Source organism: Chenopodium album, chromosome 4 (genome assembly GCF_948465745.1).
Source record: "Chenopodium album chromosome 4, dcCheAlbu1.1, whole genome shotgun sequence".
NCBI classification, from domain to species: domain Eukaryota; kingdom Viridiplantae; phylum Streptophyta; class Magnoliopsida; order Caryophyllales; family Amaranthaceae; genus Chenopodium; species Chenopodium album.
Genome location: NC_137837.1, coordinates 23,831,637 through 23,847,713, shown reverse-complemented (window position 1 = coordinate 23,847,713; position 16,077 = coordinate 23,831,637). Strand labels below are relative to the sequence as shown.

The 16,077-nt window shown below is 34.2% G+C and overlaps 2 protein-coding genes across 3 annotated transcripts; one reads left to right on the top strand and one right to left on the bottom strand.

Annotated features, from left to right (window-relative positions):
- The first annotated feature begins 461 nt into the window (after positions 1 to 461).
- Positions 462 to 7,104, top strand: LOC145629051 (vacuolar protein sorting-associated protein 60.2-like). Its single transcript, XM_081681529.1, has 7 exons — positions 462 to 828; positions 2,646 to 2,797; positions 4,962 to 5,055; positions 5,873 to 5,944; positions 6,030 to 6,141; positions 6,234 to 6,379; positions 6,721 to 7,104. The coding sequence occupies exons 1-7, from the start codon at positions 760 to 762 to the stop codon at positions 6,772 to 6,774; spliced, it is 699 nt and encodes a 232-aa protein (XP_081537655.1). The 5' UTR covers positions 462 to 759; the 3' UTR covers positions 6,775 to 7,104.
- Positions 7,105 to 9,023: 1,919 nt separating this feature from the next.
- LOC145629050 (basic leucine zipper 2-like) lies at positions 9,024 to 15,552 on the bottom strand. Of its 2 annotated transcripts, none has more exons than XM_081681527.1 (5): positions 15,365 to 15,550; positions 14,000 to 14,592; positions 13,744 to 13,819; positions 11,964 to 12,090; positions 9,024 to 9,461 (listed from the first exon to the last, which is right to left on the bottom strand). In XM_081681527.1, the coding sequence occupies exons 2-5, from the start codon at positions 14,536 to 14,538 to the stop codon at positions 9,307 to 9,309; spliced, it is 897 nt and encodes a 298-aa protein (XP_081537653.1). In that variant the 5' UTR covers positions 14,539 to 14,592; positions 15,365 to 15,550; the 3' UTR covers positions 9,024 to 9,306. The 2 variants fall into 2 exon arrangements, with proteins under 2 accessions (XP_081537653.1, XP_081537654.1); XM_081681528.1 differs by lacking the exon at positions 9,024 to 9,461 and adding an exon at positions 11,254 to 11,538 and having other exon boundaries at positions 15,365 to 15,552.
- Positions 15,553 to 16,077: the final 525 nt, after the last annotated feature.

Here is a 16,077-nt window from a genome sequence, read left to right as displayed (position 1 = left end):
TAAAAACCTTGATTATTAATTGTCACAAAAAAAAAAAAAAAAAATCAATTAAATTTGTATAGAACCTTTTACCGTCAAAGTATGCTATATATAAAACATTGTGCCAGTCAAAACATGCCAACAAAATAGGGATATATGGGGTACATAAGTACATTTCACGGGTTATAATTAACATAACATTTTAATCTTATATAAAATCCTATAATCATTAAATATTGTTTTTTTTTTAAATAACTTTTGATATCAATATAATATAAAATTCAATGGAAAAGAAATTCAAGTATTTGTTTCAATTAAAAATATTGATTTTTATTTTTAATCATTGTTAAAATAACATTATAATTTATAAATATGCTAAGTAAAAACCGTACATTGCACGGGACTTAAACTAGTTATCTAACTAAGGCCGGGAAGACCCGTGAGGTTCCGGCCTGGTAGGGCTTTCTCCGTACCAACTAAATAAAAACCCAACTACTAGATTGAGATTGATAGAGTCGTATATTGAAATTTCTTAGAACTTTCTATCACTTTCGTCATCTTCCACCCTAACGCAGCTCACCCAATTTATCCAACATTTCATCGAAAATTCACATATACTTCTCCGTTATCTTTATTATTTTGGCGATTGAATTTTTAATTGAAAAAGTCTACTATTTAAATTGTCAATTAAGGCTATTTCAATTCAAATTTCAAAGAAAAACATTGTAAATTCAGCCACAATTAGCAAACATCAGCAGAAAGAGATTCAGAGAATTTACGATGCAACGAATCTTCGGTGCTAAGAAACAAAAAGATCCTCCTCCTTCAGTTTCAGATGCTTCTGATCGGGTATTCTTTTTAATTTGACATTGATTTGGTGAATTTTTCAAGTGAATCTTCGCTAATTTATTGAATTTTATCTATGTACATTGAAATTGAATTAGGGTTTTGATTTTTGGGATTTAGGGTTTGGAATTTTGTTTAAATGTTTTTATGAATTGATTGTAATGGAGTTTAGCTTTAATTTGGTTATCTCTATTTTTTTTAGCTCAATGTAAGGATTGATTGGTTTAGTTTGAGAAAATTATGTCGAAATCTGATCTTAATTTTATCGTGTGGTCAAATTATAGTGTTAATTTTGTGGAAACAATGCGTGCTAACTCAAGAGGGTTGGAGAAAGAAATTAAGGGGCCGTTTGTTTCGCGCAGGGGAATCAGAATGGAATGAACAAAGGGAATGTAGGAGAATGGAATGAAACCCTTTCCAAGTAGTATGTTGTTTGGTTTTCAAAATACAAAAGGAATCACCACCACCACCACACATCCCCTTTCTTTACTATTCCAGCCACCACGAGCCACCCCACCGCCCAGCCACAACGTTGACGAGAATCTTCGGCCCTCGGCGCACCTCCCCCACCCCTCACAGCCCCTACCCTTCCCAGAAAAAATTCCACCACCCACGCAAAAACCCTAGAAAACACCATCAGAGTTTTTTCAGCAGAGTTTCCAGTCCTTTTGATCTCCGATTCAAAACGTCGTCGTTGGAGGAGAGTGTGAAGAAGTAGTGAGAGTCGTCTAGTTTGAGGGTGGCTTCGTCTTTTGTTAAAGGCCATTGGAGTTGATCTCCGATTCTTGCTAAAACGGCAACATCAGCGTCGTTTTGACAGAGGAGGATGATTTCGAGATCGCCGTATGCTAGCTCGATGCTTTGTTGGTTGTCGATTAGGTGGACTATGGTTGCTGGGATTTTGATCAGGAGCTCCCCTGTTGCGTCAATGGCGGATTTGCCCATTTTCCGGGGAGAGGATCGGAGGTATTTTCGAGGGGAGAGGTGGGGGCGGTGCGCGGGCTCCGGCGAGATGGGGGGAGTGCGGCGAGTTCCGGCGAGGTGGTTGGGCAAGTTCCGGCAAGTAGAACGGTGGTGGGTATGGTGGCTAGGGAAAGGGAATGGGAAAGTCTAGGGGAGGTGGGGAATCAATGTAGACTAAAAATGGGTGACTCAAAAATAAAAATTGTTAAAGGGAATCAAAAAAGTGACAAACAAACAACAACAAAGGGAATGATATCAGTTCATTCCGATTCCCTTTGATTATTAACCCCAACCAAACGGCCCCTAATATTGGAAGAATGAATTGAGCTGTTTTAAGCTGTATAAATCTGTCTACCGAGGATTTCGATGAATGCCCCAACCCAAAAAGGTTAAAGAAAAAACTATGGGATCATGAAACCTGCTTTGAACATGATATATTTACTTCCTGGAGTTTACTATATATTGTGCATGAAGTTCCATGACTGTGGATCATCTTTATTGCCTATGATATTAAGGAGGCTAGTTTTCCTGTTAAAACGTGTTACACTTATCACTCTTATTAACAAGCCATAATCTTAGTTCATTAAAAAGGGTAATTCTGAAAATAAATTAAGCTTTAGCAGTTGTTAGTTCATACTGGTTTTAGGACTACACGAAGCAAGCTTCTGTTAATTAGACTTTTTTAAGCTTAAAAGTTACTGAAGATCATTTATATGTATCTAGTTTATTGCTTTATAATGTGTCATGAGCATCACGTGGGTTCTTGTGCTTATTGTTTGGTTTACTTGTCTGAATAGACATGCCTATTATGATTATTTGTATCGTCACCTTGATGTATTTATTTTGCATGGTGCTAGATCAACAAAAGAGGGGAAAATGTTGATGACAAGATTAAAAAGCTTGATGCTGAATTAGCTAGATACAAAGAACAAATCAAAAAGACACGGCCTGGTCCTGCACAGGAAGCTGTAAAGGCTCGAGCGATGAGGGTCCTTAAACAAAAACGGATGTATGTCCTTTCTCCTTACTGTTTTTTTGTTGCATTTTGGTGCAGCTGTTTCCTACTGTTTTGAGCAGTCACTTTTACCTGTATCAAGTTAATGCTATGTTAAAAGCCGACTTTAAGAATATCATTCTATCACGATTATAGTGCAATGATCTATTTTATGAATGACCTGAAATGTGTAATGTTTTGTTATTCATGATGTTTCCAACTTCTGTTTGGAATCTGCCAGTCTGGAATAATTTCTTTGTCTCCATTGAATTCAGCAGCATTTACAGTAGCAGAACACCTAGCATGAATCTTAATTTTGGTGAAATCTAGGAAAGTCAGGGTTCACTCAGTCGAACTTCTCTGTAGGAATGGTCGAAATCTTTATACTGTTGAGTATATTAAATTAGTTTTAACATTGTGCCATCCATCTTTTTATGCCTCTTCAAAGTAGATATTATGTTGACAATTAGAAGTTCAGAAAGTTGGGCTAGTAGGCTCCCATCTGCTTCAAAGTTTTGTCACTGCTAGCTAGTTAGGAGAAACTGTATCAGTTGTGATAATTCTTGAAAAATAGAATTTTGAAGAAAGGAATGCTACCATATAAAATAAAATACCCTATGACATAACGTAATAATTGTATAGGGCTATAGACGTAAATATTTTACAATCTTTAAGTTAGTCTATTCAAAAAAAAAAAAAATAGTAAGTTGAGAATGATTTTTTTTTTCCCCACCTTATGTGTGAGATTTCAGAGCTGACAAACTCAGTACCCATTAGGTTCATCACGTGATAGGTAAAACTTGGGATATTGTTGTTTTTTACAGAGATGGCTAAAGACTTATTATAATTGTTGTTTAGGGTGGCCTAGTTCTTGATTCAGTTCCTCATAACAGATATTCTAGAGATCCAAATCAGGGTTTTTATCTGGTTTATTATTCTCTGAGTCCCTTTTTGATTGGCATAAATTACCTTTAGCTTATAAACACCACTGCATCTATTGATATACTTGATCTTATAAGATCTGGAACTGCTGGAAGTCTACATGTCTTGTGTAGGACTGTAGTTTAGCATTGTTTTATTTGATTATTGGCAGTCTTCCCATGAATTGAGTTGCACTAATCTTTATTGCTTTGGATTGAGATTTTGTTTGTGATTTTTGTGATCAGCTGCTTAGTATAGGAAATCATTCCCTGCTGATATAATTCATTTTACGTAGTAAATCATTCAATCACTTATAATTGAAAATCTCAAAATGATGATGTCACCCCAAGTCCCTTATCGAATTAAGTTTAGCCCCAAGTCTTAAGACTTGGGGTGACATCATCATTTTGAGTCTTAAGACTTATGCTTAAGACTTTTCCCATTTTTCTTCAAAAATCTCAAGCAAGTCTCAAGTTGAGGCTTGAAATTCCAAGACTCAACTTAAGACTTGAGAGTGGGACCCACTTCACTTTTATTTTTATTATCCTTTTTTTTTTCACTTTTCTACATATAATATGTCAAATATTTAAGTCTTAGGGTTAAAGTGATAAATTTGTGTAAGTCTTAGTGAGTCTTAACATGAATTTGATGACATCATTTTCAATGGGGACCACCAAAAATGATGTCACATTCAAGTCTTAAGACTTGGGGCTAAACTTGCTCAAATAATATGCATCATGTTTTTGTGATAGCATGAATGATTAAGTCGGACTAGCTTTTTGTTAGCTCATCTTTGTTGTTATGACTGATCTCTTTGTTGTTTTTCTTCTAAATATACTTAACATTTATTTTGTTTTTCTTTTATTGCACCGTGAGGACTTTTACACCATTCACATATCTTCTTTGACTATCTTTTTGTGATTTATCCGTAAGGAAAAACATAGCCATGTGGGATCTAGTTAGATTAGTCGTGAAATCTACTTTTCATAATTTTACTAAAGTATAATTAAAGATATAAATAGCCAAAGAAATGCATTGGCAAGCGTGAAATCACTCATGGTGCAATAAAAAATAAACGGAGGAAATATGACTTACTTCCATTAGTCTGATGGTGCTAAGTTAGAGGCTTTGAGGGCTCAATATTGCATATATATGTGCATGCAAGTGACTTGCTATTTACTGGTTTGTTATGTGATTTTTGTGGCATATTTTGCGAAGTCATTCTAATGTATAGATCTTGATCCTGGATTGTAAATAGGTATGAAGGGCAGCGTGATATGCTCTACAATCAAACATTCAATCTTGACCAAGTTTCCTTTGCCGCAGAGGGTATAAAGGATGCTCAGCAAACTGTGAGTATTATGAACTGACATTGCTTATTGCAGTGACTGCTTTTTGCATCTTATCTATGTTTGCTTGCTACCAAGGTCTCATTCATTTATTAAGTTCATGTTTCATTAGTGAAGTGGTTCAACTGGTACTGCCTGAATACAAGTTACTTAAATGTAAAAAGCTTGTGGAATTATACTTTCCTGTGAAAGTTACAGTTGCATCTTAAGAAACTTCCTCTTAATTGGACTTGGTTTGCCTTATTAAGGTTACAGGTGACATTAGACATGAAATTTAAGTCTCAATGTTGATGGTATTTTGTCTTATCAATATTACGAGTTTACAATGATGATGTAAATGATCAGTGTATTCTGAGTGGACTTGGGAATAAATTCTTTTGTTATTGGGGGCCTTTGGGTAATCAAGCCTGATATTTTCAGGATCTGTCATAAGTATCTATAATGTATGATTCCAACTAAGGAATGCATCTCATACCCACATTGTGTGGACTGCTGTTTTTGGTATTGGCAAAGCTGGGCTACAAGATTTATCATGGAAATATCTGTTTGTCTTGGTAGTATTCTACAGGGCATGGTTCAAGTCAGTTGAAGGGCAGCTTTATGTGTAACGTGTTTGGAATATTCTGCCTACCTCATGGAGGTAGATCACTATTGCTAATGAAGCCAAATATACTTAGTCTGTGTCAGAATGTGGTTGTATGCTGTATGCTTCTGATGTTTGTTTTATGGTACATGGTAATATATAGGTTTTGTTAGATATGATTGAAGAATTTTCTGTCTTAATTACTGCTGATGCCTTTTTCTCTTTGTTTCTCATCAGATGTCAGCATTAAAAGCTGCAAACAAGGACTTAAAAGGAATGATGAAGACAGTAAAAATTCAAGAAATAGATGTAAGCAATAATATTTTTGCTTTATATTTGAGTTCTATTGGAAGTTTAAGTCTGCTCGGAAGCTAACTGATTTTATGTTATGTAGAACCTGCAAGATGATATGATGGACTTGATGGATATGAGTAATGAGATTCAAGAAACCCTTGGAAGAAGCTACAATGTGCCTGACGACATTGATGAGGATGACCTGATGGGTGGTAGGCTTTTATTTTATAATGATGTCTATCAACAAATGTTGTTGTAAGAATTTGCTATGCCGATCATCTTATATGTTAATAATTGTGTGCAGAGCTCGATGCACTGGAATTAGATATGGAATCTGAGAGTCAGGGGGTTCCTTCTTACCTTCAGTCTGAACCTGATGTCGAGGAAGAGCTCAACTTGCCAGCAGCTCCTACTGGTTCTGCAGCAGTGCCTGGGAGAGCCAATGTTCAGGTAAATACACAATAGTCTATTTCTGGTATTATTTGGGTTTCAAATTTATCTAAGAGCTTTAAATATCAAACGAGGATGCCCCAGTTTCTCATAGTGAGAAACAAATTTTGTTTCTCACATGGCATTTTCGTAAATAAACCAACAACTTATTCAACTTTATTCAACTGTGGAGCCCACAATAATGAAAAAGTTGTTGATTTATTCACGAAAATGCCCCCATGAGAAACAAATTTCGTTTCTAACCATAAGAAATAGGGAATTTCCCATATCAAACTTTATTGAAAGGAAAAAATGAATTGAAGTGTTTTTTGTTCCCTAATTACTGTCTCTTTCTATTCCAGTCTGAGGATGAACTGGGCTTGCCCTCTGTACCCCGAGCATCCCTTCGTACTTAACAGGAATGAATTAAAGGAGCTGGTTTGATACTTCGATTTACAACTCATTGTGCAGAATATTATTGTAGTGAACTCTATTGTTCCAATTTTTTGGGTGGTGGTGGGTTATTATTGGAAGGGGGTTGGTGTTTAATGTGTGAAAATATTTTTTTACGGTTTTGTTGGTAATAATTGAACCAAATGTACAATTTGCCACTTGAACAAGGAGTATATAGAGAAAGAAATTGATGTTTGATATTGTAATTAGACTTTCTTGCCAAAATACGCATTTTTTTAGCTGTTTTCATCTGCAACTTGAGAAGCCTGAATCAGATTTACAGTTTAGACTAATATTCATTTTTATTTAAACCGAGTACGGACAGGGGTTTTCTGTTTAGAGTAATCCCTTCCTAATTAAGTCTGCCAATTAAGCGTCCTTAGCAGACTTGATCCTGTGACCTCAGTCACTTAACGGATTTTGCCCCATGGGCCATGGCTCATGCATATATGTGTTTGGCTTGCATCAACCTCTTCCCTCTTTGCTTAGACTATGGTTGTGGCATTAATATTTAGCTCTTCTTTTTCATGCATCAAGAACTTGTCTTGTTATTTGTTCAAGTACTCTAGGTTGTTCTTGATTACAATACAAATGGTTTTCTCTGAAGTTAGTGATTGGTCTACGTATATGATTGTCATGCTCAAGGGCATACAAGTCATTTGAACGCTCCCATATACTAGTATATTAGTATATATGAGTACTCCTATATGATATCTACTGATGATCCATTCCCAATTGAGTTCTATATGAAGCTTGAGTTGTTTCAATGGCTAATTGTTGTAGAGGTTTATGGGTAGTTTTCACTTTTCAATGGGGCATGTGGTGTATTTCGGTGATTGGGTGGTTGTCTTAGAGGTTCCATTGGTTTTTGATGGGAGGTAATAGTTGTAATACAATTGTTGTAGATAAATTCCTAACAAATGTAGTTGGTAAGTATAGTTGAATCCACACAGTACTGAAAAATATTGCATCTTTTAACCTAAGGCTGGGGCCCGTTAGAGATACTTCGAGGGTGGGGTTCCCTACTTCCCTTACCCTTACTTCTTTACTCTCAAAGTGTCTAACCCGCAAATAGCAGAAAAAAAAAAAAAGAAAAAATTTGCTTGGGTATGGTCAAACTATTTTTTCTAGCATTCAAGGTTTGGGGAAATTAAGCCATTTTTTAAAATATCTAGAAATTAAATAGTGTTACAAGAATGAAGTTGAAGGTTTAAACAATTAAAAAATGTGAAAACAATTTAATCTACCAAGTTTATTATACAAAATCTATCAAAATACTATTCAATTAGTGATGTCTTGAGAAACATTTACCTTATAAATCTTAGTATTTACATATTTCTACTCACTATATGCTTACTTTATCTGCTTTTCTTACAATGACTTTTTTCTACACAATAACTTGAGAAACATTTGTGTAAGACCATTATACCATCATAAGACCACTTTTGTGAATCAATAAGTGACCTAATAATAGTAAGGCAATCTTGCTTTCATCTAATTGTCTTTCCTTTTTAGTATTATTTGTGCAAAATAGTAATCCCTTCGTTTTCTTTTAATCACAAAATATTTATTTTGTGAAATTGCAAAATTAATTATAAAATTACTTTATTTATCCAATAATGCTCACCATCTCTCTCCACATTAGACAGGTTTTTCTTTTTATCTATGTCTCTATCCTCTCCCACAATATGACAATAGTAATACACCCTGCCTCCCTGCTCGGCTGCCCCCCTCTCCGGTTGCAATGAAAATTTTTATCTATGTCTCTATCCTCTCCCACAATATGACAATAGTAATACACCCTGCCTCCCTGCTCGGCTGCCCCCCTCTCCGGTTGCAATGAAAAGAGAACGTAAGAATTACTATGTTAAGAACAATATGAATCTGAGATAGTATGTTAATTCATCTTATTGAGTCAGCCTATGTTTTTTTAGTTCATAAGGAGCATCACCATACGTCCATACCGCCAATTCAATTTAGTAAAATGATTAAATTTGTTGTTTAAAAATCTTTATTACTTATATTAGTGTAGATGTCAAATGACTATTCATTAATGATACTATTCTTCTTGTCAAAAAAATAAAAATTAATCCACTCCGATTAAAACGAGTTTATGCCTAGGTGAATCTTTTGTATCTGGTATAAATGAAATTTAGCCTTTTAGGACATCCAATTGATAGATAGATTGACTTGCTAGTACATGTTGTGGATATGACAGGGCATTATAATGTACATCTTGTAAATAAATGGAACCTCAATACAGCTATCAAGTTTAAGATGAACCGACCAGGCTACCAAGCAAAAAATGTTCTTAGAAGAAATATACTACTCATAACGATGCCCAACAGCGAAAAGATATTGAAGTAATTCACTTAAGTTCTCATTCGTGCAGCTGCAGTGGAAAGTATTTCCGTTTTTCTTTTGATCACAAATATTCGACCAAAAAAACTGGCAAATCATTTGGATGGGAACAACCTAGCCTTCAAAGTTCAGATTCACAAATGAAGTTTTGTCCAATTCAAAATCTGCCATGATACTTCTCCAGAATCAGTCTCATTTGAACCAACATATGTGTCGATTGTGCTGCTTCGAGAATTTGCCAGGCTGAGCTTTAGCCTCTGAGCTTCTTTGCTCAGGGTCTGATATTCTCCTGTCAAATGGAATTAAAGTAACGAACTTAGACAATTTTTAGTAAAGAAGGAATGTTATTGTCAAAAATATGTACTCCCTCCGTTACATATTACTCCCAACAAAGGAATATTTTATGTCTCACAAATAATACCCCTTTGTTGCGAGTAATTCGTAAAGGAGGAAGTATTATGCAGCCCTTTGCCTTTAATGATTGCTGCTAAACATGAAAGGCAAAGTCTGGTACGTAACAGTGTCGCAAAAATCTATTGGGAGACTAGAGTGCTATGGGTCCGAATCCTCTATCCCACTCATATGTCCCATTCCATGTCTCATTCGTTTTGATTGGTCCACGTCACTTTAAATATCAATATTAATATTAAAAAAATTTAATAGCAAATTAAATTAAATAAATTTTACATAATTTATATTTTAGTCCTTATCTTTTTTTTTTGTTTCTCCTTTACACAATTACGTTTAATTCAATTGCATCATTTTTTTCCTGTATACTACCTCTATAACTCTACAAGAACCCTAATTTTTTTTAAAAAGTTACCTCAATTTATTCTTTCTCTAATTGCATCCATAAATACTAAAGCACTACAATTCACTTTAATGGATACTCCACGAGAAGTATTGACAAGCGATTTCGACAATTTACCATACGAGGTATGATTCTTATTGAATTACGTATCTAAAATACTATATGCATATGTTTTGTTTGTTTTTGGTCATTAGGGTAGCTATTAGAGCGCATATTGATAATTACTATTAGTATAAGCCATAGCATTGTCAAAATTATACTGCGTTTATAGTTGTTTAGGTTATGGATGATTGTATTTTTATTGATTTTTATATGCGATTTTTGGTGGTACAGAATTGTCATTTTGATAAAGAAATTGGGTCATTACAAACTAGTCGTAGATTATCTTTTGAGGAGCATGAGCAATTGAATGATAATGATGATGTGGTCAATAACTCTAAAAATAACTTTGAAGATAATAAAGTTGAAGAAGATAATTTTCTGCCAAATATGAATGAAATTCACTCAAAGCTGCCCAATGAAGCCATTCCAATGATAGGGATGGAGTTTGCATCAGAGAATATAGCTTATGATTTCTACAACAGATATTCTAGAGCTATTGGATTCGGAATCCGGTTAAGTAAATCAGTTTTATTTTTGTGTGTGTTTTCTGCATTTTCAATTTCCTAAAGGTTTTGAATTTACAATGAAGTTGTATCTTTACTCAATTATGAATTTTTATAATAATGATTGATATGCTCGGATTGTTTTATCATGTCTATCAAGGATTCTTCTAGAGTTATAGAGGTAGTATACAGGAAAAAAAATGATGCGATTGAATTAAACGTAATTGTGTAAAGGAGAAACAAAAAAAAGATAAGGACTAAAATATAAATTATGTAAAATTTATTTAATTTAATTTGCCATTAAATTTTTTTAATATTAATATTGATATTTAAAGTGACGTGGACCAATCAAAACGAATGGGACATGGAATGGGACATATGAGTGGGATAGAGGATTCGGACCCGAGTGCTATCCTACGGCCAGGGTAACAACATACTCAGTTTCAAATTAGTTGACATATTTTTACTTCAGATATTCACAAACTCTAATTTCTCTCATTAAATATCTAACTTTACTTATTCTACTTATTTATATGATAAAAATATTAGCAATTGAATTTATGCATTGACAAACGTGATGAAAGAAACATGTTAACCAATTAGGAAGAAAGCACTTACAGAGGGCGATCTCATACTTTTTAGCGTAATAGTGTCACACTCACAAATCATGATGAATCTTAATGAGACGGTCTTACCCAAGAATTAATTGACATAAAAGAGCGTATCCAAACTAGCACTAAAACATCAAACTATTCAGTTGGCTCCAACCTTATTAGCAAAAGATGACTATAGTACATAGTTGCCAACTTGACTTTATAAGAAATATTTTATGTTGAGTGGTTGCAAACCAACCAAACTTTGTGGGTATACAGCAAGTTGTTGAGTGGGAGTCAGCCAGAAAAGGTCCAATGATTTGGAACCTTTAGGTTCTTGAGTTTATTATATTTGGCCTGAGAAAAAAAAAAAAAACTAGGATAATGGTGTCACATTAAGCAAGACTTTAACATTAAAGATGTAATCTGTTACTTTGTATTTAGCAAGGAATCCTCTAAATCTTCCCAATTATGATCACTGTGCACTAGTGACTCTGTTTTTGCATTCTGGATGACTCAAGTTTCATATAAGGTTATTAACGACAGGTACTCAGAGAAGCTAACAGAGTTGAAGTTTTACTATATCAGAAAATTGGGCTATTACATCTGAAGAGCACAAAATATAATGTGAAGCAGCTGTTGAAAACAGGATGTGTTGTCACTTGCATTCAACGTAAAAGATAAGCACAGGAAGACATTAAATAGTAACAAAGAGATTCAGGCTTAAAAAAAAATACACTGATTGTTACAAAAAAAATTAAAATGAGGAAGTATAGGCTTACCATCCATCAGCAGCTTTTGTTGCTGTAGCTTTGCCACCTGCTGCTTTAACTTGTTATTCTCCAGAGACAAACCAACTTTTTGCTGAAGCAAGGTAGAAACCCTTATTGATAGCTCTGATTGCAACGTCTGCAACACAGAACAACTATTCAGAACAGCTGACCGGAAAGAGGGGGGGGGGGGGGGGTGAGTATGAAACAAGAAAATCCCCAGACAAGTACTACTAAATTGTTCATTGTGATGTTTTCACAAAAAAATAAAATAAAATAAAATAAAAAATTGTTCATTGTGAACCTCTAGAACAAAAGACCAAAATATCACTAGATAGATTTTAGTGAGAGTCAAGTTTCAAATAACTAAGTTTTGCACAAAGTAGTATGGTTCTTAAAAATTTGCCTGCCTCATTGTTTATTCATATTCCAAAAAAAATGGTGCTTAGAGGTGTCTAGAAAATATAAATGTCCTCTAGATGACTTCAATCTTTGCTTATGATAAGCAAGCATTAACATAACCAGTTAAAAGTACCAATAGTCATTCTAGATCCTGGGAGACGGGGGCCGGGGGGGAGGGGCATGCAAAACATCTTGGAAGGCGATATGGCACTTTAGAGGGTATGAATTCTGCATGCAACTGAATAATACAAAACACATTTTGGTGGGATTGAGGACTATTCTTTTGGTAAAATACAATAGAGTGCATTCATTAAGAGTCTGGAAGACAATTTTGAATAACCTACTACTCTACTAGAGAGATACGCAATCATTCTACTTATTACATAATTTTTATAATATTTGGTGAACCCAAAATTGACATGAAACCAAGCATGAACACGGAAATTAAATTGCTTTGTCAACTCTAGACATTCATATAAAGCACTGACAATGAATATCACCAACCAATGTTGCAAGTTGGCAACTATATAGTTTACAATGGATTCACAGAAAGAATAAGGAGCTTTATGCAACAACTAGCAATAAATAAGGGCTTTCATTGTTAATGCTTCTAGTCGGTTCTCATTCATTGGTAATGGCTACCAAGGGTAATTTAAAACTCCTTGTGCACTAAGCTATAAAAATTCTATTGGCCATTTGTTTGTTTTTAAATGATAGTTGGCTACTATTTGTAATAGATAGGTTGCCTATTGTCCATAAAGTTCCTTAAATCATGACTTTAATCAAAGAAGCTGTAACAAGGAGTTGAAGTTTCTGATAAAAATAAATAATATATTTTATTTTTACTTTTTCTAAGCCTCCACATGGAAATCTAATGGATACATGAACTTACATTCCAAATCTGTTCTAAACTCATAAGCTTTAACTTGGCTTCCACTTATCTGACAAAATCCCATAGCACAAACACTTATACCATGACTGAATCTATTATGAGTTTATGACCAAGTCTGACTTGAGAATATTAAATTTATCCTAACCAGAAATGAATTGCTTGAATTTCAATCATCGAGGGAAAACAAAAAGTTAGGCAAACAACTTGAAAATATGAAGATACACGTCACAGGTTAGTTCACATATGATCTTGACATAATGGCTAATTGGCTAGAGAGATAAATAAGATTCACTGCAGAAGATAAGAGTTGTTACATGAAAAAGATGATTGATAATTTGTGCAGGGAAGAGCATAATAAGAGGAAACATCTGCAAACAGAGATCTAGTTTATTATGTGTCCTTTCATTAGTAGTGCAACAAGAGTACCAGCACATTGTAAGACAGAACATTATATCTCACAGCAGAAAACAGTATATAAATTGTAATTACATATTATACCTGGAACACATTCACAGTTCTTTCTAGTTCAGCAATGTACTGAAGCTTGCGAGCTCTAGAGCGCTGTCCAGGATGCCTGTAAGTGATGAATCACCACAATATTTAGACACGTGTCAATCATATGCATTTTCAAATTCAAATGAAAACAAGGAAGATAGACATGTATAGCTTAATCAAACAGTTAACAACATATATATGACTAGGTAAAGAGGCAGTGATTTACATATTATAACTCAGCCAAAGATAAATAATTTACCTCTTTTCAGTTTTTGCATCAATATTGTAGTAATTGGGTGCATCACAAAATTCATTCTTTAAGTCCAAACGAGTCCCATAACTCTGAGGATTCTCTTTGACAAATTGCATTGGACTTTGATCAACGTAATCAGACATTGCCAAAAGCACTGTGTTATCCAAAAACTCTACGGTGGATCTTCGACGAGGAGAATTAGGGCCATATATACAACCAGATCCCAATATGTTACCATCCTCTACTTGTTCTTCTTCATGACTTGCAGATAGAAGTAAGTTTGGGACAATACCATCCAAAACAGCAAACGAATCACTAGCTGACCTACAGTGGCGAATCCCTTTAGGAACTGAGTCTGAGTTTAACAAGTCATCTAGCCACGCAGGTTGATCCTCCAACACCGAACTTTGAGATAATGATCTATGATGTCTAGCACTGGACTTATTAACTCCTTGGGAATAAATCGAGCTAGGGTCGTGGGTTTGGCATGCAACAGCTTTCTTTTGCAATGGGCACCGAGGTGGAAGTTGGGACGGTCGTGACATCTTGAAACTAAATTGTTCAACTAATTACCCATGGTTTAGTCACACAAGGATTATCTGTACATTAACAAAATTAGTCAATTATATCACAAGAATACTCACCACAAAAATAACATTGCCAAATAACCAGACTATACTGCACCTACTTTTGGTTTTAATTCAATACTCCAACTATTTATCTACAAAAATATGCCCAACTTCGTAAATAAGCACATTAATCAGGAAATAACAAAGATTTGTAGATAGAGTAAATACAGGAAAACCCAAAGCAGAAAGAAAAAAAAAACAATGACAAAATCCCAGAAATATCGGATAGAATATATATAGAATTTTCAAATTCAAAAGAATAATTTAACCCATTCACAGGATTCCCCAAAACTACAGCCATTTTATCAACAACCACAATCACCAAAGCAGGTAAAAGATACATTTATCAAAGATCAAACAATAGAATAGTAAACCTAAACCCAGAAAAGGTATACATGTATATATAATCTAATCTTTAAACTTACAAATTCAATTTCAGGAAAAAAAAATGAAAAATTATATATAAAAATCCTAAACCCAGTTCAGGAATGAAAAATAAAAATAAAATAAAATTTTAAAAAAAAAAACAAATTATTCAAATATTCGAAATCACACTTCTAACAACTTATTACAGTTAAAAAATATAATCAAGTACCACTGAAATATTGTGCAAGCAGAATTTAGAAAAACAAAATGACAACAAAACAAAGTATTTAAAAAAGATGCAGATAATAGAGAATTATCAAAGTAAGAAGGAATTTCAAGTGAATATCTTATATATTAATATTAGACAAATTCTGACCTTTAAATGTTGTGCTCCCAAAATTATCAGTAATCATAATATTTACATAGCATAATATGTATGGCAACTTGGCAAGGTAGCAGGAAAGAGAGAAAAAATAGGATGAAGGTGTTAGCAGTGGAAGATGGGAAGAAGAGAGCTGCAATTAGCTCTTTTTTGTTATGAGGAAGCCAAAAGGCCAACTCTTTGGTATGGGCTGTGTCCTCTTTTCGCCCCATCATTGGTTCATGTTGAGGTCTAAGAGACTCCACGTGTTACGACAAATGGGTTTCCAAGGGGTTCTCGGTAAGGGTGTTCAAAAATATCGGACCCGATCACCCTCTGACCCGATAATTTTAAACGGGTATTTTTTTTTTTCCCAAAATTGAGCCGGCCTTTTCGTTAGGCAGGTACCTGCTGACCCGATAGCTGTTTTTTTTTTTTTTTTTGTAAAAAAAAAAAAAATTAAATATATATATACTTCTTATATGTTTAATTTCTTGATAGAGGTGTCAATATGGATTATTGGATCATGGTTGGTTAGGTTGGGTCATATTAGGTCATGGTCATTTCAAATTTGAAGCATAAGTACTAGATTATTGTATATGTACAAATTAAAATATGAATTTGGGTTTTTTTTTCGGATTGAGTTGATCGAAATAGTTTTTAATACCTCTATTCTTGAGGGGTCAACTTTGGGAATAACTATCATTAGCATCGAGTTATTTTTTACC